The sequence below is a fragment of the Salmo salar genome, chromosome ssa04, assembly GCF_905237065.1.
Source record: "Salmo salar chromosome ssa04, Ssal_v3.1, whole genome shotgun sequence".
Taxonomy (NCBI): Eukaryota; Metazoa; Chordata; class Actinopteri; order Salmoniformes; family Salmonidae; genus Salmo; species Salmo salar.
The window spans coordinates 31,254,701-31,278,927 of record NC_059445.1 but is presented as its reverse complement, the minus strand read 5'-3'; the positions used below and the strand labels follow the sequence as shown (position 1 = coordinate 31,278,927).

Genomic DNA, 24,227 nt, shown 5'->3' with positions numbered 1-24,227 from the left:
TCAGAACTAGCAAACATACTGAAAACTTCCGGTGAATTTAATAAATTACTCACGATAAACATTCACAAAAAACATAACAATTATTTTAAGAATTATAGATACAGAAATCCTTTGTGCAATCGAGGTGTCCGATTTTAAAATAGCTTTTCGGTGAAAGCACATTTTGCAATATTCTGAGTAGATAGCCCAGCTATCACGGCTAGCTATTTAGACACCCACCAAGTTTAGCCCTGACCAAACTCCGATTTACTATTAGAAAAGTTTGATTACCTTTGGTGTTCTTCGTCAGAATGCACTCCCAGGACTGCTACTTCAATAACAAATGTTGGTTTGGTTCAAAATAATCCATAGTTATATCCAAATAGCGGCGTTTTGTTCGTGCGTTCAAGACACTATCCGAAGTGTAAATAAGGGTCACGCGCACGTGCCTCGATATCATTCAGCTTTTTGCCGCCTTCTGAGAGCCCATGGGAGCCGTAGGAAGTGTCACGTAACAGCAGAGATCCCCTGTATTGGATAGAGATAATCAAGAAGGCCAAGAAATGGTCAGACAGGGTACTTCCTGTACAGAATCTTCTCAGGTTTTGGCCTGCCAAATGAGTTATGTTATACTCACAGACACCATTCAAACAGTTTTAGAAACTTTGGAGTGTTTTCTGTCCAAAGCTAATAATTATATGGATATTCTAGTTTCTGGGCAGGAGTAATAATCAGATTAAATTGGGTACGTTTTTTATCCGGCCGTGAAAATACTGCCCCCTAGCCATAACAGGTTAACCAGGTTAGAGTCAACAGACAAACAGAGAACACAGGTATAAATACATGGGGAAGATGGGCGACATCTGGAGCACAAAGACAGGTGAAACAGTTCAGGGTGTGACAGCTTCCCACCAGAATGGGCTTTAGGTGGGACAGATGAACCTGTAGCCGTATTACTTCAACAGTATTTAACATGAGATCCTCTCTAAGCTTTACAGGAAAGTGGTTCTGAATATAAATGGCCACACCTTCACCTTTGGCATTTCTGTCTTTTCGGTAGATCTTATAACCATGTATTGCTACCACTGTATCATAAAAGGTATTATCTAAATGAGTTTCAGAGATTATATGAGAGAATATGAACGTAATCTGTTACTAGAAAATTATTGATTTCATGAACTTTCTTAAGATACATATGTTAACGTGGGCTATTTTTAGCACTTTTCTGGGATGCTTGATGGTTTTTTATTGCTTTACTGGGAAGGTAAAAAGTTACAGGAAAACCCACCCCAGTCTTCTGAAAATCTAACCCTAGGATAGAGTTTTATTTTTCAACAGGACTATTACCCAAATTGTAATGCAAAAGACACCAGAATGGCTTTCCAGGAGGTGTTGAGTGTTTCTGAATGTTCCAGTCTCCATTCTGACTTAAACCTGCTTTAAAAAACAGAGACAATGTTTTAATATTGCTGTCCATCCATAATTCCCAAATTTACTGAGCTTAATCTTACATCTAGACGTTCCGCTAGCGGAACACCTGCTCCAATATCCAATGATGGGCGTGGCGCGAAATACAAACTCCTCTAAAATCCGAAAACTTCCATTTTTCAAATATATGACTATTTTACAGCATTTTAAAGACAAGACTCTCGTTAATCTAACCACACTGTCCGATTTCAAAAAGGCTTTACAGCGAAAGCAAAACATTAGATTATGTCAGCAGAGTACCCAGCCAGAAATAATCAGACACCCATTTTTCAAGCTAGCATATAATGTCACAAAAAACAAAACCACAGCTAAATGCAGCACTAACCTTTGATGATCTTCATCAGATGACAACCCTAGGACATTATGTTATACAATGCATGCATGTTTTGTTCAATCAAGTTCATATTTATATCAAAAAACAGCTTTTTTACATTAGCATGTGACGTTCAGAACTAGCATACCCCCGCAAACATCCCCGCAAACATCCGGTGAATTTACTACATTACTCACGATAAACGTTCACAAAAAACATAACAATTATTTTAAGAATTATAGATACAGAACTCCTCTATGCACTCGATATGTCCGATTTTAAAATAGCCTTTCGTGAAAGCACATTTTGCAATATTCTCAGTAGATAGCCCAGCCATCACGGCTAGCCATTTAGACACCCGACCAAGTTTAGCCCTGATCAAACTCCGATTTACTATTACAAAAGTTTGATTACCTTTGTTGTCTTCGTCAGAATGCACTCCCAGGACTGCTACTTCAATAACAAATGTTGGTTTGGTCCAAAATAATCCATCGTTATATCCAAATAGCGGCGTTTTGTTCGTGCGTTCCAAGACACTATCCGAAATGGTAAATCAGGGTCGCGAGCATGGCGCAATTCGTGACAAAAGATTTCTAAATATTCCATTACCGTACTTTGAAGCATGTCAACCGCTGTTTAAATCAATTTTTATGCCATTTTTCTCGTAAAAAAGCGATAATATTCCGACCGGGAATCTGCGTTTAGGTAAACAGACGAAAGAAAACAAAGCATTCTGTCGACGCGGGCACGAGCCTGAGTCTCACAGTACTGTAACCAGCTACTACCCAAACGCGCTACTTTTTTTCAACCAGAGCCTGCAAAGCCACGATTCAGCTTTTTGCCGCCTTCTGAGAGCCCATGGGAGCCGTAGGAAGTGTCACGTAACAGCAGAGATCCTCTGTAATGGATAGAGATAATCAAGAAGGGCAAGAAATTGTCAGACAGGCCACTTCCTGCATGGAATCTTCTCAGGTTTTGGCCTGCCAAATGAGTTCTGTTATACTCACAGACACCATTCAAACAGTTTTAGAAACTTTGGAGTGTTTTCTGTCCAAAGCTAATAATTATATGGATATTCTAGTTTCTGGGCAGGAGTAATAATCAGATTAAATTGGGTACGTTTTTTATCCGGCCGTGAAAATACTGCCCCCTAGCCATAACAGGTTAACCAGGTTAGAGTCAACAGACAAACAGAGAACACAGGTATAAATACATGGGGAAGATGGGCGACATCTGGAGCACAAAGACAGGTGAAACAGTTCAGGGTGTGACAGCTTCCCACCAGAATGGGCTTTAGGTGGGACAGATGAACCTGTAGCCGTATTACTTCAACAGTATTTAACATGAGATCCTCTCTAAGCTTTACAGGAAAGTGGTTCTGAATATAAATGGCCACACCTTCACCTTTGGCATTTCTGTCTTTTCGGTAGATCTTATAACCATGTATTGCTACCACTGTATCATAAAAGGTATTATCTAAATGAGTTTCAGAGATTATATGAGAGAATATGAACGTAATCTGTTACTAGAAAATTATTGATTTCATGAACTTTCTTAAGATACATATGTTAACGTGGGCTATTTTTAGCACTTTTCTGGGATGCTTGATGGTTTTTTATTGCTTTACTGGGAAGGTAAAAAGTTACAGGAAAACCCACCCCAGTCTTCTGAAAATCTAACCCTAGGATAGAGTTTTATTTTTCAACAGGACTATTACCCAAATTGTAATGCAAAAGACACCAGAATGGCTTTCCAGGAGGTGTTGAGTGTTTCTGAATGTTCCAGTCTCCATTCTGACTTAAACCTGCTTTAAAAAACAGAGACAATGTTTTAATATTGCTGTCCATCCATAATTCCCAAATTTACTGAGCTTAATCTTACATCTAGACGTTCCGCTAGCGGAACACCTGCTCCAATATCCAATGATGGGCGTGGCGCGAAATACAAACTCCTCTAAAATCCGAAAACTTCCATTTTTCAAACATATGACTATTTTACAGCATTTTAAAGACAAGACTCTCGTTAATCTAACCACACTGTCCGATTTCAAAAAGGCTTTACAGCGAAAGCAAAACATTAGATTATGTCAGCAGAGTACCCAGCCAGAAATAATCAGACACCCATTTTTCAAGCTAGCATATAATGTCACAAAAAACAAAACCACAGCTAAATGCAGCACTAACCTTTGATGATCTTCATCAGATGACAACCCTAGGACATTATGTTATACAATGCATGCATGTTTTGTTCAATCAAGTTCATATTTATATCAAAAAACAGCTTTTTTACATTAGCATGTGACGTTCAGAACTAGCATACCCCCCGCAAACATCCCCGCAAACATCCGGTGAATTTACTACATTACTCACGATAAACGTTCACAAAAAACATAACAATTATTTTAAGAATTATAGATACAGAACTCCTCTATGCACTCGATATGTCCGATTTTAAAATAGCCTTTCGGTGAAAGCACATTTTGCAATATTCTCAGTAGATAGCCCAGCCATCACGGCTAGCCATTTAGACACCGACCAAGTTTAGCCCTGATCAAACTCCGATTTACTATTACAAAAGTTTGATTACCTTTGTTGTCTTCGTCAGAATGCACTCCCAGGACTGCTACTTCAATAACAAATGTTGGTTTGGTCCAAAATAATCCATCGTTATATCCAAATAGCGGCGTTTTGTTCGTGCGTTCCAAGACACTATCCGAAATGGTAAATCAGGGTCGCGAGCATGGCGCAATGTGACAAAAGATTTCTAAATATTATACCGATGAAGCATGTACGTGTTTAAATCAATGCATTTTCTCGTAGCGATAATATCACCGAATCTCAGGTAAAGAAAGAAAAAAAGCATTCTGTCGACGCGGGCACGAGCCTGAGTTACAGTACTGTAAAGCTACTACAAACGCTACTTTTTCAACCAGAGCCTGCAAAGCCACGATTCAGCTTTTTGCCGCCTTCTGAGAGCCCATGGGAGCCGTAGGAAGTGTCACGTAACAGCAGAGATCCTCTGTAATGGATAGAGATAATCAAGAAGGGCAAGAAATGGTCAGACAGGCCACTTCCTGCATGGAATCTTCTCAGGTTTTGGCCTGCCAAATGAGTTCTGTTATACTCACAGACACCATTCAAACAGTTTTAGAAACTTTGGAGTGTTTTCTGTCCAAAGCTAATAATTATATGGATATTCTAGTTTCTGGGCAGGAGTAATAATCAGATTAAATTGGGTACGTTTTTTATCCGGCCGTGAAAATACTGCCCCCTAGCCATAACAGGTTAACCAGGTTAGAGTCAACAGACAAACAGAGAACACAGGTATAAATACATGGGGAAGATGGGCGACATCTGGAGCACAAAGACAGGTGAAACAGTTCAGGGTGTGACAGCTTCCCACCAGAATGGGCTTTAGGTGGGACAGATGAACCTGTAGCCGTATTACTTCAACAGTATTTAACATGAGATCCTCTCTAAGCTTTACAGGAAAGTGGTTCTGAATATAAATGGCCACACCTTCACCTTTGGCATTTCTGTCTTTTCGGTAGATCTTATAACCATGTATTGCTACCACTGTATCATAAAAGGTATTATCTAAATGAGTTTCAGAGATTATATGAGAGAATATGAACGTAATCTGTTACTAGAAAATTATTGATTTCATGAACTTTCTTAAGATACATATGTTAACGTGGGCTATTTTTAGCACTTTTCTGGGATGCTTGATGGTTTTTTATTGCTTTACTGGGAAGGTAAAAAGTTACAGGAAAAACCCACCCCAGTCTTCTGAAAATCTAACCCTAGGATAGAGTTTTATTTTTCAACAGGACTATTACCCAAATTGTAATGCAAAAGACACCAGAATGGCTTTCCAGGAGGTGTTGAGTGTTTCTGAATGTTCCAGTCTCCATTCTGACTTAAACCTGCTTTAAAAAACAGAGACAATGTTTTAATATTGCTGTCCATCCATAATTCCCAAATTTACTGAGCTTAATCTTACATCTAGACGTTCCGCTAGCGGAACACCTGCTCCAATATCCAATGATGGGCGTGGCGCGAAATACAAACTCCTCTAAAATCCGAAAACTTCCATTTTTCAAACATATGACTATTTTACAGCATTTTAAAGACAAGACTCTCGTTAATCTAACCACACTGTCCGATTTCAAAAAGGCTTTACAGCGAAAGCAAAACATTAGATTATGTCAGCAGAGTACCCAGCCAGAAATAATCAGACACCCATTTTTCAAGCTAGCATATAATGTCACAAAAAACAAAACCACAGCTAAATGCAGCACTAACCTTTGATGATCTTCATCAGATGACAACCCTAGGACATTATGTTATACAATGCATGCATGTTTTGTTCAATCAAGTTCATATTTATATCAAAAAACAGCTTTTTTACATTAGCATGTGACGTTCAGAACTAGCATACCCCCCGCAAACATCCCCGCAAACATCCGGTGAATTTACTACATTACTCACGATAAACGTTCACAAAAAACATAACAATTATTTTAAGAATTATAGATACAGAACTCCTCTATGCACTCGATATGTCCGATTTTAAAATAGCCTTTCGTGAAAGCACATTTTGCAATATTCTCAGTAGATAGCCCAGCCATCACGGCTAGCCATTTAGACACCGACCAAGTTTAGCCCTGATCAAACTCCGATTTACTATTACAAAAGTTTGATTACCTTTGTTGTCTTCGTCAGAATGCACTCCCAGGACTGCTACTTCAATAACAAATGTTGGTTTGGTCCAAAATAATCCATCGTTATATCCAAATAGCGGCGTTTTGTTCGTGCGTTCCAAGACACTATCCGAAATGGTAAATCAGGGTCGCGAGCATGGCGCAATTCGTGACAAAAGATTTCTAAATATTCCATTACCGTACTTTGAAGCATGTCAACCGCTGTTTAAATCAATTTTTATGCCATTTTTCTCGTAAAAAAGCGATAATATTCCGACCGGGAATCTGCGTTTAGGTAAACAGACGAAAGAAAACAAAGCATTCTGTCGACGCGGGCACGAGCCTGAGTCTCACAGTACTGTAACCAGCTACTACCCAAACGCGCTACTTTTTTTCAACCAGAGCCTGCAAAGCCACGATTCAGCTTTTTGCCGCCTTCTGAGAGCCCATGGGAGCCGTAGGAAGTGTCACGTAACAGCAGAGATCCTCTGTAATGGATAGAGATAATCAAGAAGGGCAAGAAATTGTCAGACAGGCCACTTCCTGCATGGAATCTTCTCAGGTTTTGGCCTGCCAAATGAGTTCTGTTATACTCACAGACACCATTCAAACAGTTTTAGAAACTTTGGAGTGTTTTCTATCCAAAGCTAATAATTATATGCATATTCTAGTTTCTGGGCAGGAGTAATAATCAGATTAAATCGGGTACGTTTTTTATCCGGCTGTGAATATACTGCCCCCTAGCCATAACAGGTTAAGCAATTTTAACAAAAACTATGTATATACTGTACACTGAAGATATTACACATTAGAAACACCTTCCTAATATTGAGTTGCACTCCGTTGTTGCCATCAGAACAGCCTCTATTGGCCAGGGAATGGACTCTACAAGGTGTTGAAAGTGTTCAACAGGGATGGTGGCCTGTGTCGAGAACGCATTTCCACTGCTCCAGAGTCCAAAGGCGGTGAGCTTTACACCACTCCAGCCGATGCTTGACATTGCTCATGGTGATCTTAGGCTTGTGTGCGGCTACTCGGCCAAGGAAACCCATTTCACGAAGCTCCCTGTGAACAGTTATTGTACTGACATTGCTTCCAGAGGCAGTTTGGAACTCAGTAGTGAGTGTTACAACCGAGGACAGACAATTTTTATGCGTTACGTTCTGTGAGCTTGTGTGTCCTACCACTTCGCGGTTGAGCCGTTGTTTCTCCTAGTTTCCACTTCAAAGTAACAGCACTTACAGTTGACCGGGGCAGCTCTAGCAAGGCAGAAATTTGACGAACTGACTTGTTGGAAAAGCGGCATCCTATGACGGTGCCACATTGAAAGTCACTGAGCTCTTCAGTAAGGCCATTCTACTGCCAATGTTTGTCTATAGAGATTGCATGGCTGTATGTTTGATATTTTACCCCTGCCAGCAACGGGTGTGGCTGAAGTAGCCGAATCCACTCATTTGTATTTATTATGGATCCCCATTAGCTGTTGCTCTTCCTGGGGTCCGGCAAAATTAAGGCAGATATACAATTTTAAAAACATTACAATACATCCATAACATAATTCAAAGCTGTTTTATTCTGTTTGTGCACACACAAACAGATCAGTCGATAGATTTAATTAATCCTGTGCCAAGAAGAGACTAATTAGGCTATGTGTGCACCACCGGTATGCTGTAGTCCATTGGGAGAATGAGCGAAAGAGCAGGGTAAAGTAAGCAGACACGCTGGGTTTAATTTAGACAATGTGTTTACCTTCTTTTCTACACTCATAAAAGATTAATACACATATAAAATAATCTTTCATGCTTGTCAATTAATGGAGAATTAATGCAAAAATGGCGATGCGTTCACTGGTTCAGATGCGGCCCGTTCTAATCAATGATAATAAAATCACATCACATCACCACGTATAATGTGCTCAAAATGTTTAATTCCAATTTAACATAGATTTTTTTTAGTTGGTTAAACAGCAATGTTTTTGTGACGTGTGAATATCTGACCAAGAATGTTGTCAAATTATGAACTTTTTGTTGAAATAATAAAGTCTATTTTTTTCAGTTCTTAAAAAATTGCCTTTTTGGAGATACAAGGTTTCCATCCGACAGTGACAATATTACTGTTTTAATGTTTGATTTGTCTGACCTCCCTGTTTCCCATCTCTCATTTTAGCTACATCTTCAGACAAAGCTGCACACGACTGGGCCAGTGGGCCATTGGCTACGTCACCAACAACGGGAACATCCTGCAGACCATCCCCCACAACAAGCCCCTCTTCCTGGCCCTCATCGACGGATGCAGGGAAGGCTTGTACGTAAAAACCTGGGAATTAAGTTCTTCACATTGTGTGTTTCTGTAGCACAAGTTGCATTCCATCTAAATTCTAATAAAATAAATAATAAATAATAATAAATCTAGCTGAAGCGTTCAAAATATACTGAAAACATCCAAAATACATAATCTATACAGTTAAAAACAACAATGCGATGTCAAAACAAGTTTTCATTGAGTTTAAAGAAAGTGTGCTTTATCGATTTACCTGATTTTGATAACCGCTACTTTGGACAAAATCAAGACGTCAATATTCTTGTATAAAAAAATCATAAATTACAACTCAATTTGAGCAAATTTTGAATTTGCGATTATTCGTGATTTATCACACCAAATCCTGTGATTAAATGTTAAATGTCTTTATCGTTTGACAGACCTAATTTAAATACATGCATATTTAAGAATTTTATTTTAAATACTTATTTTCTGTGTATTTTTGTATTTTCAAAAATATTTTAGTATTTGTATTTATTATGGATCCCCATTAGCTGCATACACCTTAGCCAAATACATTTAAACTCAGTTTTTCACAATTCCTGACATTTATTCCTAGTAAAATTCCCTTTTTTAGGTCAGTTAGGATCACCACTTTATTTTAAGAATGTGAAATGTCAGAATAATAGTAGAGAACATTATTTATTTCAGCTTTTATTTCTTTCATCACATTCCCAGTGGGTCAGAAGTTTACATACACTCAATTAGTATTTGGTAGTGTTGCCTTTAAATTGTTTAACTTGGGTCAAACGTTTCGGGTAGCCTTCCACAAGCTTCCCACAATAAGTTGGGTGAATTGTGGCCCATTCCTCCTGACAGAATGTACACAATAAGTTGGTGTAACTGAGTCAGGTTTGCAGGCCTCCTTGTTCGCACACGCTTTTTCAGTTTTGCCCACACATTTTCTATAGGGTTGAGGTCAGGGCTTTGTGATGGCCACTCCAATACCTTGCCTTTGTTGTCCTTAAGCCATTTTGCCACAACTTTGGAAGTATGCTTGGGGTCATTGTCCATTTGGTTGACCCATTTGCGACCAAGCTTTAACTTCCTGACTGATGTCGTAAGATGTTGCTTCCATATATCCACGTAATTTTCCTCCCTCATGATACCATCCATTTTGTGAAGTGCACCAGTCCCTCCTGCAGCAAAGCACCCCCACAACATGATGCTGCCACCCCGTGCTTCATGGTTGGCATGGTGTTATTTGGCTTGCAAGCCTCCCCCTTTTTCCTGATGGTCATTATGGCCAAACAGTTCTATTTTTGTTTCATCAGACCAGAGGACATTTCTCCAAAAAGTACGATCTTTTTCCCCATGTGCAGTTGCAAACCGTGGTCTGACTTTTTATGGAGGTTTTGAAGCAGTGGCTTCTTCCTTGCTGAGCGGCCTTTCAGGTAATGTTGATATAGGACTCGTTTTTACTGTGGATATAGGATACTTGTACCTGTTTCCTACAGCATCTTCACAAGGTCCTTTGCTGTTGTTCTGGGATTGATTTGCACTTTTCGCACCATAGTACGTTCATCTCTAGGAGACAGAACGCGTCTCCTTCCTGAGCGGTATGATGGCTGCGTGGTCCCTTGGTGTTTATACTTGCGTATTATTGTTTGTACAGATGAACGTGGTACCATAAGGCGTTTGGAAATTGCTCCCAAGGATGAACCAGACTTGTGGAGGTCTACAATTTATTTTCTGAGGCCATGGCTGATTTCTTTTGATTTTCCCATGATGTCAAGTAAAGTTTGAAGGTAGGCCTTGAAATACATGCACAGGCACACCTCCAATTGACTCAAATGATGTCAATTAGCCTATCAGAAGCTTTTAAAGCCATGACATCATTTTCTGGAATTTTCCAAGCTGTTTAAAGGCACAGTCAACTTACTGTATGTAAACTTCTGACCCACTGGAATTGTAATACAGTGAATTATAAGTGAAATAATCTGTCTGTAAACAATTGTTGGAAAAATTACTTGTATCATGCACAAAGTAGATGTCCTAACCGACTTGCCAAAGCTTTAGTTTTCTAACAAGACATTTGTAGAGGGGTTGAAAAACGAGTTTTAATGACTCCAACTTAAGTGTATGTAAACATCCGACTTCAACTGTGTACAGTACATTATATTATATATTTTTTACTTTAAAATACATTTTACAACAGATTTCACAATACATTAAGTATGTGCCCTCAGATCACTACTCTACTAAATCACACAATCCAGGTGTACGTGTGTGTACAGTGCATTTGGAAAATATTCACACAGATCTGGGGAAGGGTACCAAAACCTTTCTGCAGCATTGAAGGTCTCCAAGAAAACAGTGGCCTCGATCATTCTGAAGAAGTTTGGAACCACCAAGACTCTTCCTAGAGCTGGCCGCCCGACCAAACTGAGCAGTTGGGGGAGAAAGGCCTTGGTCAGGGAGATGACCAAGAAACCGATGGTCACTCTGACAGTGCTCCAGAGTTCCTCTGTGAAGATGGGAGAGCCTTCCAGAAGGACAACCATTTCTGCAGCACTCCCCCAATCAGTCCTTTATGGTAGAGTGACCAGCCGGAAACCACTCTTTAGTAAAAGGCAAATGACTCCCAGACCATGAGAAACAAGATTCTCTGGTCTGATGAAACCAAGATTAAACTCTTTGGCCTGAATGCCAAGCGTCACATCTGGAGGAAACCAGGCACCACACATCACCAGGCCAATACCATCCCTACATTGAAGCATGGTGGTGCAGCATCATGCTGTTGGGATGTTTTTCAGCGGCAGGGACTGGGAGACTAGTCAGAATCAAGGGAAAGATGTATGGAGAAGTAATGAGATCCTTGATGAAAACCTGCTCCAGCGCGCTCAGGACCTCAGACTGGGGCGAAGGTTCACCTTCCAACAGGACAACAACCCTAAGCACACAGCCAAGACAATGCAGGAGTGGCTTCGAGACAAGTCTCTGAATGTCCTTGAGTGGCCCAGCCAGAGCCCGGACTTGAACCCGATCGAACGTCTCTGGTGAGACCTGAGAATAGTTGTGCAGTGACGGTCCCCATCCAACCTGACAGAGCTTGAGAGGATCTGCAGAGAAGAATGAGAGAAACTCCCCAAATACAGGTGTGCCAAGCTTGTTGCATCATACCCAAGGAGACTTGAGGCTGTATTCGCTGCCAAAGGTGCTTCAACAAAGTACTGAGTAAAGGGACAAAGTACTGAGTAAAGGGTCAGAATACTTATGTAAATGTGATATTTCAGTTTTTGTGACTATGGAGTATTGTGTGTAGTTTGATGTGAAAAAAATATTTGATCAATTTTAGAATAAGTTTGTGACGTAACAAAATGTTGGAAATATGAAGGGGTCTGAATCCTTTCCAAATGCACTGTATGTTATGTGTGTGTGTCCCTTCACAGTCCTCGCTGTTCCATAGGGTGTATTTGTATCTGTTTTTTAAATCTGATTTTACTGCTTGCGTGAGTTACTTGATGTGGAATTGAGTTCCATGTAGCCATGACTCTGTGTGATACTGTGCACCTGCCATAGTCTGTTCTTGACTTGGGGACTGTGAAGAGCCCTCTGGTGGCATGCCTTGTGGGGTATGCATGGGTGTGCTAGTAGTTTAAACAGACAGCTCAGTGCATTCAACATGTCATCACAAGTAGTGATGAAGTCTGTCTCTTCTCTACTTTGAGCCATCAGATATCGCATATTACTCATGTTAGCTCTATGTGTATGTTTAAGGGCTAGCCGTGCTGCCCTGTTCTGGACCACTTGTCATTTTACTAAATCCCTCTTTTTTTACCGTTATTTAACTAGGCAAGTCAGTTAAAACCTGTTTGGGGTAGGGGGCAGTATTTTCACGGCCGGATAGAAAACGTACCCGATTTAATCTGATTACTACTCCTGCCCAGAAACTAAAATATGCATATAATTAGTAGATTTGGATAGAAAACACTCTAAAGTTTCTAAAACTGTTTGAATGGTGTCTGTGAGTATAACAGAACTCATATGGCAGGCCAAAACCTGAGAAGATTCCATACAGGAAGTGCCCTGTCTGACAATTTGTTGTCCTTCTGTTGCATCTCTATCGAAAATACAGCATCTGTGCTGTAACGTGACATTTTATAAGGCTTCCATTGGCTCTCAGAAGTCGCCAGAAAGTGGAATGGGGTGTCTGCTGTCTCTGGGCGAAGAACAGCAGGAGAATTTGTGAGTGGTCAGCCTGGGGACAGTGAGACTGAGAGGCGCGTTCACGAGAATTCCATTTTTTTTTATTTCAGCCTTTGAATGAATACAACATCGGACGGTTGGAATATTATCGCTATTTTACGAGAAAAATAGCATAAAAATTGATTTTAAACAGCGTTTGACATGCTTCGAAGTACGGTAATGGAATATTTTGAATTTTTTTGTCATGAAATGCGCTCGCGCGTCACCCTTCGGATAGTGACCTGAACGCACGAACAAAACGGAGCTATTTGAATATAACTATGGATTATTTGGAACCAAAACAGCATTTGTTGTTGAAGTAGAAGTCCTGGGAGTGCATTCTGACGAAGAACAGCAAAGGTAATCCAATTTTTCTAATAGTAATTCTGAGTTTAGGTTGTCCCAAACTTGGTGGGTGTCAAAATAGCTGGCCGTGATGGCCGGGCTATGTACTCAGAATATTGCAAAATGTGCTTTCGCCGAAAAGCTATTTTAAAATCTGACACCGCGATTGCATAAAGGAGTTCTGTATCTATAATTCTTAAAATAATTATGTATTTTGTGAACGTTTATCATGAGTAATTTAGTCAATTCACCGGAAGTTTTAGGTGGGTATGCTAGTTCTGAACATCACATGCTAATGTAAAAAGCTGTTTTTTGATATAAATATGAACTTGATTGAACAAAACATGCATGTATTCTATAACATAATGTCCTAGGGTTGTCATCTGATGAAGATCATCAAAGGTTAGTGCTGCATTTAGCTGTGGTTTTGGTTTTTGTGACATATATGCTTGCTTTGAAAATGGCTGTGTGATTATTTTTGGCAGGGTACTCTCCTGACATAATCTAATGTTTTGCTTTCGCTGTAAAGCCTTTTTGAAATCGGACAATGTGGTTAGATTAACGAGAGTCTTGTCTTTAAAATAGTCATATGTTTGAGAAATTGAAGTTATAGCATTTTTGAGGTATTTGTATTTCGCGCCACGCTCTACCAATGGATATTGGAGAGGCGTTCCGCTTGCGGAACGTCTGTCCTTAGTTAAGAACTAATTCTTATTTACATTGACAGCCTACCCTGGCCAAACCCTAACACTTTCCAAATGTATTTTCAAATACTTGCCAATGCTTTCCAATGTATTGTCAAATACATTCCATTATTCAACTACTTGTTTTTTAAAGTAAATGTTTTCCAAATACCTACTTAGAAATGTGTGTGAACGTAATTGAAATACTTCATAATAATTGTTAACAATAATAATATTTTAAGCAAGGTCTGGTACATTGCAGTATAGTGGGTTAGGTTAGTAGTTGGAGTGAGCTGTGTGGCATAATCAGTCTTAGAATGTGCTTCCCCAGTGCTACAATTAGAAAATGTGGAAAGTTCCATGGCAGTTATTATTCAACAGTATAAAATTACAAATCACGCTCACTAACTATTGGTCGTTATCAATAAAACATCATAATACGGTGTAGAGCATTCAATTTGGCTGCTGGGGGGCCATTTTCAAGAGATTGTTAAATAAATGTTATAACTATTTGGTTTTAATATCATCACCTCTTGAAGAGCATAGTCAAACCTACACATTTCCGATTATTCTACATTTAGCTCTATCATCAGTGTAACAAAGCCTCTCGATGGAGGGAGGTGTGTGGAATCAGGAGCAGGAGAGCAGAAGGGTTCCAGGAAAATCAACAGTTTATTTTGACGGTCCCGAAAGCACAACAACACACACAGGGGAGAAATCTCAACTCCGTTATCCACAAGCAAATATGTCCACGGTAAACACATACCGTACAAAAGACAAACAACGCCCGTGGTGCAGGCACGCACCCCTTACATGTAGCCAACAGCAAAATAATCCTGCACACAGCCTAACCTGCAGCGGGGAAATATAAACCCACCGAAATCAGAAAAACAAGACACAGGTGTGTAAAACCAGACAGAACTAAATGAAAAGGAAAATGGGATCGGTGGCAGCTAGTAGGCCGGCGACGACGACCGCCAAGCACCGCACCGACATCAAAACTATGAAATAACACATATGGAATCATGTAAAAACCAAAAAAGTGTTAAACAAATCAAAATTCTTCAAAGTAGCCACCCTTTGCCTTGATGACAGCTTTGCACACTCTTGGCATTCTCTCAACCAGCTTCATGAGGTAGTCACCTGGAATGCTTTTCCAACAGTCTTGAAGGAGTTCCCACATACGCTGAGCACTTGTTGGCTGCTTTTCCTTAACTCTGCGGTCCAACTCATCCGAAACCATCTCAATTGGGTTGAGGTCGGGTGATCTGATGCAGCACTCCATCACTCTCCTCATTGGTCAAATAGCTCTTACAGCCTGGAGGTGTGTTTTGGGTCATTGTCCTGTTGAAAAACAAATAATAGTCCCACTAAGCCCAAACCAGATGGGATGGTGTATCGCTGCAGAATGCTGTGGTAGCCATGCTGGTTAACCCTCAACCAGCTTTTTTTGTATTTTATTAGGATCCCCATTAGCTGTTGCAATAGCTACTCTTCCTGGGGTCCACACAACATAAAACATGACATAGTCCAGAACATTAATAGACAAGAACAGCTCATGGACAGAACTACATACATTTTGGTAGTCATGAGGTAGTCACCTGGAATGCATTTCAATTAACAGGTGTGCCTTGTTAAAAGTTCATTTGTGGAATTTATTTTCTTCTTAATGAATTTGAGCCAATCAATTTTGTTGTGACAAGTTAGGGGTGGTATTCAGAAGATAGCCCTATTTGGTAAAAGACCAAGTCCATATTATGGCTGAGAAATGACAGTTCATCATTACTTTACGACATGAATGTCAGTCAATCCGGATTTCAAGAACTTTGAAAGTTTCTTCATGTGCAGTCGCATAAAGCATCAAGCTCTATGATGAAACTGGCTCTAATGAGGACCGCCACCAGAAAGGAAGACCCAGAGTTACCTCTACTGCAGAGGATAAGTTCATTAGAGTTACCTGCATCAGAAATTGCAGCCCAAATAAATGCTTCACAGTGTTCAAGTAACAAACACATCTCAGCATCAACTGTTCAGAGGAGACTGTGTGAATCAGGCCTTCATGGTTGAATTGCTGCAAAGAAACCACTACTAAAGGACAACAATAAGAAGAAGAGACTTGCTTGGGCCAAGAAACACGAGCAATGGACATTAGACTGGTGGAAATCTGTCCTTTGGGCTGATGAGTCCAAATTTGAGACACCGCCGTGTCAAATTTGAGACACCGCTGTGTCTTTGTGAGATGCAGAGTAGGTGAATGGCTGATTTCCGCATGTGTGGGTCCCACCGTAAAGCATGGAGTAGGAGGTGTGATGTGTGGGGGTGCTTTTCTGGTGACACTGTCTGTGATTTATTTAGAATTCAAGGCACACTTAACCAGCATGGCTACCACAGCGTTATGCAGCGATACGCCATCCCATCTGGTTTGGGCTTAGTGGGACTATCATTTGTTTTTCAACAGGACAATGACCCAAAACACACCTCCAGGCTGTGTAAGGGCTAATTGACCAAGAAGGAGAGTGATGGAGTGCTGCATCAGATGACCTGGCCTCCACAATCACCCGACCTCAACCCAATTGAGATGGTTTAGGATTGCTGGTTTTGGATGACTCCTTCAAGACTGTTGGTAAAGCATTCCAGGTGAAGCTGGTTGAGAGAATGCCAAGAGTGCAAAGCTGTCATCAAGACAAAGGGTGGCTACTTTGAAGAATTTCAAATATAAAATATATTTTGATTTGTTTAACACTTGTTTTGGTTACTACATGCCTCATATTTCATAGTTTTGATATCTTCACTATTATTCTACAATGTAGAAAATAGTAAAAAATAAAGAAAATCCTTTGAATGAGTAGGTGTGTCCAAACTTTTGACTGGTACTGTATATCTGCATGTTTTTTGTGCAACAGTATCTTCTAACTCAAAGAGGGATACGTGAAGCAAGAATATTATGTTAGCTACATGAAGTAGCTAAGAGAAAACATTCAATGTATCCACATTCTATAACTAAACCAAGGTAGACCATAGCCTGCCGTTTCCAATGGGAACAAATGAGTCATAGTGGGCAGAACAAACAAGGAAGTGGGCAGAGCCAAGCACAAGCTAGCAAGGTCCTATTGGCCCGTTATAACATGTATCTGCATGTTTTTCTGTTGGAGAACGCCTACTCTGTGAAGTGCGCATGTGCAATAACTAAATTCGCATTTGCGCTTTTTCTAAACCACTTAATTTTTTACAACTTTGGCGAAGTGTAAAGTCTACAAAACTTTGTCCACTCTGTTCATAGCAGATTCTTGTTTTGGGAACAGAAAACTGTATTGAGATCAAATGTTTAATCTATGAGAAAACTTGCAGAATGTCGGTCAAAATCAATCTCCTTACATCTTCTTCCACTGCCGGCCACTGGGCTTCCTCTCACTACCATATTTGGTAGTGAGTGGAAACACCAAGCGGATGCTTCACATTTATACATCCTGTTACGTAGACAAAGATTATAGGGTCCCCTAGGAAAACTTGTCAACACTTTGGTTAGTACCCTGTCACAATAACTCCTCCCTGGCATTTTCATTGGTTGTCATGTCAAACACTGTATTCAAAGTGCCAACTATTATATTCTAACTATAGAATTTGACTAATCATTCTATTTCCATGATTCAGACAGTTCATCCAAGTTTTTGCTCTATATCGCAAGTCAATTCGCAACTGCAACATTTGTTTAAAAATAAGGCCTAGATTGTTTCCCCATATCGTGCAGCCCTTTGTGGCAGTGTGGAAATGATCTCAAATGAGCGTAGGAAATTCCGAAATGTATCACGGCTCAGGATAAGACCCAGATGCAGACAGCTAGAGTCACAGATGTTTATTGACCCAAACAGGGAGCAGGCAAATGACAGGTCAAAGGTAGGCAGAGGTCCGTAATCCAGGGCAGAGTCAATAAGGTACAGAACGGAAGGCTGGCTCGGGGTCAGGGCAGGCAGTGGTCAGTAATCCAGAGCAGTGTCAGACAGGTACTGAACAGCAGGCAGGGTCAGGGCAGGCAGAGTGGTCAAAACCGGAAAAACAAGGGCTAGAGCGAAACAGGATTATGGGAAAACACGCTGGTAGGCTTGACGAGACAAGACGAACTGGCAGCAGACAAACAGAAAACACAAGTATAAATGCACATGGGACAATGGGAAAAATGGGCGACACCTGGAGGGGGGTGGAGACAAGCACAAGACAGGTGAAACCAATCAGGGTGTTACAAAATTGTTGAAAATGCTGAAAGTTATTTTGGGTTGAAGTTAAATTGACCAGTATAAAACAATCAGAATGGAGAAAGACTCATTGAAATCACCTAGAATGTATGTGTTGCCACCCTAGGATCACTCATAAAGCAAATGTAGAACTTTTACTATTCAAAAACAAAAAATACCATCATACCGTTAATTTTTTTTTAAATAGCGTGATATTTATTATGGCCATATGGCCCAGCTCTACAGGCAACGTATAAAAAGATGCTTCAAATGAAAACCAAGATGATTAAATAAAACATGTTGATACAACAGTAGCTAAGATGGGGAGAAGTCTGTCCATAATAAAGCGTTACTCTGCCTTCTTAACAGCACTATCAACAAGGCAGGTCCTACAGCCCCTAGTTTTGTCGCACCTGGACTACTGTTCAGTCGTGTGGTCAGGTGCCACAAAAAAGGACTTAGGAAAATTGCAATTGGCTCAGAACAGGGCAGCACGGCAGGCCCTTGGATATACACAGAGAGCAGGCCCTTGGATGTCAATCTCTTCTGGCTCAAAGTGGAGGAGAGATTGACTTCATTACTACTTGTATTTATGAGAGGTATTGACATGTTGAATGCACCGAGCTGTCTGCTTGAACTATTGGCGCACAACTCAGACACCCATGCATACCCACAAGACATGCCACCAGAGGTCTCTTCACAGTCCCCAAGTTCAGAACAGACTATGGGAGGTGCACAGTACTACATAGAGCCATGACTACATGGAACTCTATTCCACATCAAGTAACTGATGCAAGCAGTTAAATTAGATTTAAAAAACAGATTCAAAAACACCTTATGGAACAGCGGAGACTGTGAAGCAACACAAACATAAGCACAAACACATGCATACACACACACGATAACATACGCACTATACACACACATACACATGGATTTAGTACTGTAGATATGTGGTAGAGTAGGGGCCTGAGGGCACACAGTGTGTTGTGAAATCTGTGAATGTATTGTAATGTTTTTAAAATGGTATAACTGCCTTAATTTTGCTAGACCCCAGGTGTCATGGCTGTTATAAGGAGCGGACCAAGATGCAGCGTTTTCGTAGTTCCACATATTTATTAAAAGTGAAACTGAATGCAATACACTAATAACTTGAAAATAGGAAAATAACAACCCGTGACGCAGAGTGGACAACACACTACTCAAAAGACAATTACCCACAAACAACAATGAGAAAACCCCTACTAAATATGACCTCCAATTAGAGGCAATGAGGACCAGCTGCCTCCAATTGAAGGTCAACCCAATAAACCCCAACCTAGAAATAGACAAACTAGAATTACAACATATTGGTCAGGATGTGACACCAGGAAGAGTAGCTGCTGGGGATCCATAATAAATAAAAATACAAATGATGTGTAGCCTAACATGTGCGCAATGATGTGATTTAGTGCTATTTTTGGTATGCATTAGAATAAGCCACCTCAATATTTGCAGCCGTAGGTGGTAATATCTCTAGGAGCTGATCTGTCGTCAGTATGGTGAAATAATTTGAACGTTAAGGAAAGATTTGAATGGAGAAAGCTAATCCGAGAGCAGTGCTCCCTTTCATTCGATCCTATCAGTATCGACACTTGCTCCAAATAAATCAAGTGAAATCAAATTTTATTTGTCACATGTGCAGAATACAACAAGTGTAAACAGGGGCGCCGCCAGGGATTTTGGGCCCCATGAAAGATATCACATTGGGCCCCACCACCACAGGCCACACCAACCCTGCGCAATTGCTGTAACTACACACCTCCAGAACCCAATCGACCCATTCAAAGCTTTAAATAGTTGTACCTTTGCAGGCCAGCAACTCTTGTAGGCTCTCTGGATGTTTTCTTTTTGCCAAAAACAAGAAAAGAAAAAGAAACCGTTAGTTTTATTAGTACTGTCACGAACGTCGTTGGAAGCATACTCGGACCAAAGCGCAGCGTGATCTGAGTTCCACATGTTTATTAAATGAAACTCTCAAAAAACAATAAACGAACACGTGAAGCTATGGAGTGCTCACAGGCAACTACACATAAACAAGATCCCACAAAACACAGTGGGGAAATGGCTGTCTAAATATGATCCCCAATCAGAGACAACGCTAAACAGCTGCCTCTGATTGGGAACCATACCTGGCCAACATAGAAATAAAACAACCTAGATTACCCACCCTAGTCACACCCCGACCTAACCAACAGAGAATAAAAGGCTCTCTATGGTCAGGGCATGACAGTACCCCCCCCCCTCAAAGGTGCGGACTCCGGCCGCAAAACCTGACTCAATAGGGGAGGGTCCGGGTGGGCATCTGGTGGCGGCTCCGGTGCGGGGCGAAGTACCCACTCCGCTCGCGGAGACCACGGTCCGGCCATGGAGCCGGGTAGAACGCCGTGCCCGGACTGGGCACCGGCGCCGAGGAAGGCTCCAGCCATGGAGCTGAGCTGGTCGCCGTGCCTGGACTGGGCACCGGAGCAGAGGAAGGCTCCGGCCTAGGAGCTGGACTGGACACCGTGCCTGGACTGGGCATCGGCGCAGAGGAAGGCTCCGGCCCTGGAGCAGGACGTCGTGCCTGGACTGGGCACCGGCGCAGAGGAAGGCTCCGGGCCTAGGAGCTGGACTGGACACCGTGCCTGGACTGGGCATCAGCGCAGAGGAAGGCTCCGGCCTTGGAGCTGGACTGGACGCCGTGCCTGGGCACCGGCACAGAGGGAGGCTCCTGCCCTGGAGCGGGTCTGGGCGCCGTGCCTGGACTGGGCACCGGCGCGTAGGAGGTTCCGGACTGTGGACCGTCGCAGGAGGTTCCGGACTGTGGACCGTCGCAGGAGGTTCCGGACTGTGGACCGTCGCAGGAGGTTCCGGACTGTGGACCGTCGCAGGAGGTTCCGGACTGTGGACCGTCGCAGGAGGTTCCGGACTGTGGACCGTCGCAGGAGGTTCCGGACTGTGGACCGTCGCAGGAGGTTCCGGACTGTGGACCGTCGCAGAAGGTTCCGGACTGGGGACCGTCGCCGGAAGCCTGGTGCGTGGAGCCGGCACAGGACTGGTGACACGCACTTCAGGGCGAGTGCGAGGAGCTGGCACAAGACGTACTGGGCTGTGGAGGTGCACTGGAGACCTGGTGCGTATAGCCGGCACAGGTTGTACAGGAACGATGGCACACCTCGCACGGCGAGTGCGAGGAGCTGGCACAAGACGCACCGGACTGGGGACACGCACTTCAGGGCGAGTGCGAGGAGGAGACACAGGACGTACCGGACTGGGGACACACACTTCAGGGCGAGTACGAGGAGGGGACACAGGACGTACTGGACTGGGGAGGCGCACTGGAGGCCTGATGCGTGGGACCGGCACAAGTTGCAACGGACTGGTGACACGCTCCTCCAAACGCCTGCATTGCCCCATACTCCTAGCCAACTCCATTCTCTGGTATCCCTCCTCGCACTGTTCCATCGACTCCCAGGTAGGCTCTGGTACCCTCCTTGGGTCGACCGACCACCTCTCTACCTCCTCCCAGGTTGTCACTGGCTGACTCCCCGGCTCCGCCGACCCCCCCCCCAAAAAAAAACAATTTGGGCTGTCTTTTGGGTTTTCTATGTGGCCGCGAACCCCGGCGTCGTCGCTGTCCTCCCTTCTCTCCTTGCGTCTGCCGCCAAGGAAGGCTTTCGTCTCCTGCCAAGATTTACTCCCAAGTCTAGGATGTCTTCTCCTCCTTGGTCTCCTCCCAAGCCCAGCTCCTCCTGGACACGCTGCTTGGTCCTGTTGTGGTGGGATCTTCTGTCACGAACATCGTTGGAAGCATACTCGGACCAAAGCGCAGCGTGATCTGGGTTCCACGTGTTTATTAAATGAAACTCTCAAAAAACAATAAACGAACACATGAAGCTACGGAGTGCTCACAGCCAACTACACATAAACAAGATCCCACAAAACACAGTGGGGAAATGGCTGCCTAAATATGATCCCCAATCAGAGACAACGCTAAACAGCTGCCTCTGATTGAGAACCATACCAGGCCAACAAAGAAATACACACCCTAGATTGCCCACCCTAGTCACACCCCGACCTAACCAAAATGGAGAATAAAAAAGGCTCTCTATGGTTAGGGTGTGACAAGTACATTGTACATAAAATATTACATAAAATATTTTGTACAATAGTACATAAAATATTTTATTAATGATGATAGGTTAATAATTTAATATTGAAAAAAATTTACCTAATGTTTTAATAATTTTTTAGGGCCTCTGTCAGTCACAGGCCCTTAGAATCGTTCTAACTTTTCCCCCCCATACGGCGCCCTGGGTGTAGACCTTACCTTGAAATGCTTACTTACGAGCCCTTAACCAACAATGCAGAGTTTTAATAAAGTAAGTAAGAATAATGTGCTAAATTTCTTGGAAAAATAGTAACACAATAAAATAACAGTAAGGAGGGTAATGGGTAATATGTACATGTAGGTAGGGGTACATTTACTATGCATAGATAATAAACAGAGAGTAGCAGCAGCGTATGTGAAGAGTGTGAAGGAATCTGAACGTGTGCGTGGCGTCAATATGTGACTCACCACCAGGATTCGGTCTTATGTATCAAAATTTGAAATTGTGTTTTTTTTACATTGAATAAAAGTAGAGACTCGGAGCTACAAAATGGTATATCATACACTGCATTTTTGAGGAATAATGGGAAAGTAATTCTGCTTTGAAGTTGATACACTTGAGAAAAGGGCCTTTGAACGGTTTTTGGTACCTACTAGAGAGCTCTCCTTTGTCTACACCCATTCAGCATTGTACATAACCTCTTAAGCCAGCCCCACCCATCTCTTTAAGGATTCACATGTGAGGTCATGTGTTAAACAGTGACTAGAGTAGTAAAGATTAAGACTAAAAGTGGTAGTAGCCTACAATAAGGAACAATTCCAGGTAAACAGAAAGTGTCCAGATAAAAATATGTTATAAATATTAGATGACGCTTACTCAGACACACTTGTTTAAATTGATGAGTCATGTGAAAGAAATGCTATAACCCCCAGCCACATCCAGTGGTCGAAAAAATAGTAAATTGTCATACTTGAGTAAAAGTATAAATCATTTAAAATTCCTTATATTAAACCAGACAGCACAAATTGTTTTATTTTTTATTTTTTTATTGACAGATAGCCAGGGGCACACTCCAACACTCAGACATAATTTGCAAACGAAGCATTTGTGTTTAGTGAGTCTTCCAGATCAGATGCAGTAGGGTTGTTCTCTTTCCTGTCAAAATGTAACAAGTACTTTTGGGTGTCAGGGTAAATGTATGGAGTAAAAAGTGCATTATTTTCTTTCTGAATGTAGTGAAGTAAAAGTACACTTTTGCAAAAATAGAAATAGTAATGTACAGATACCCGCCAAAATACTTAAGTAGTATTTTTAAGTATTGTTTTTTAAATATATTTTTTTAAGTATTGCTACTTAAGTTATTTTGACCACTGCCCAAATGTCTTCACACCAGTATATTAGCATATTTTATATACTATATTTATGTGGATGCGCCATATATTTATGTGATGGACACTTGATACTGTTAGGTTCTAATTTTCAGAGTAAATAACTCACGGACACTAGAGAAGCTTAACCAAGTTTAATTCTTCCCAAAGGGTCGATACAGCTGGATTCAGACAAACCGACATTTCACACAAGCACTGATATTTAACCCTTTCTCCTAGGCTGAGTCTCCTCCTCCACAACTGAACAGCTAAAGCATCTCTGTTGCTAGACAGAACCTTAGTGATATCTGTTCTTCCTCACTTCATCTAACCTGACCTCTACCCCAAAGTGCTCACTCCTCCCCAACTCAAGGCTGTCATGGTTATTGATACCAGACTGTGTGTGTCTCTTCTCCACCCAGAGGATCCCTGATGGCTAACAATAACATATCCTGACATAATGTAAACATTATACATTACC

The 24,227-nt window shown here is 41.7% G+C and overlaps 1 protein-coding gene across 3 annotated transcripts in view; it reads left to right on the top strand.

Annotated features, from left to right (window-relative positions):
* Nucleotides 1–24,227, top strand: part of cblb (Cbl proto-oncogene B, E3 ubiquitin protein ligase) — a 222,107-nt gene that overhangs the window by 105,430 nt on the left and 92,450 nt on the right. For all 3 annotated transcript variants that reach the window (XR_006769591.1, XR_006769592.1, XM_045716809.1), the window contains exon 7: nt 8,649–8,786. Coding sequence is in view for 1 of the 3 variants with exons in the window: in XM_045716809.1 (XP_045572765.1) it covers nt 8,649–8,786 (138 nt within the window). In the remaining 2 variants the exon portion in view is untranslated. The remainder of the gene's footprint in view (nt 1–8,648; nt 8,787–24,227) is intronic.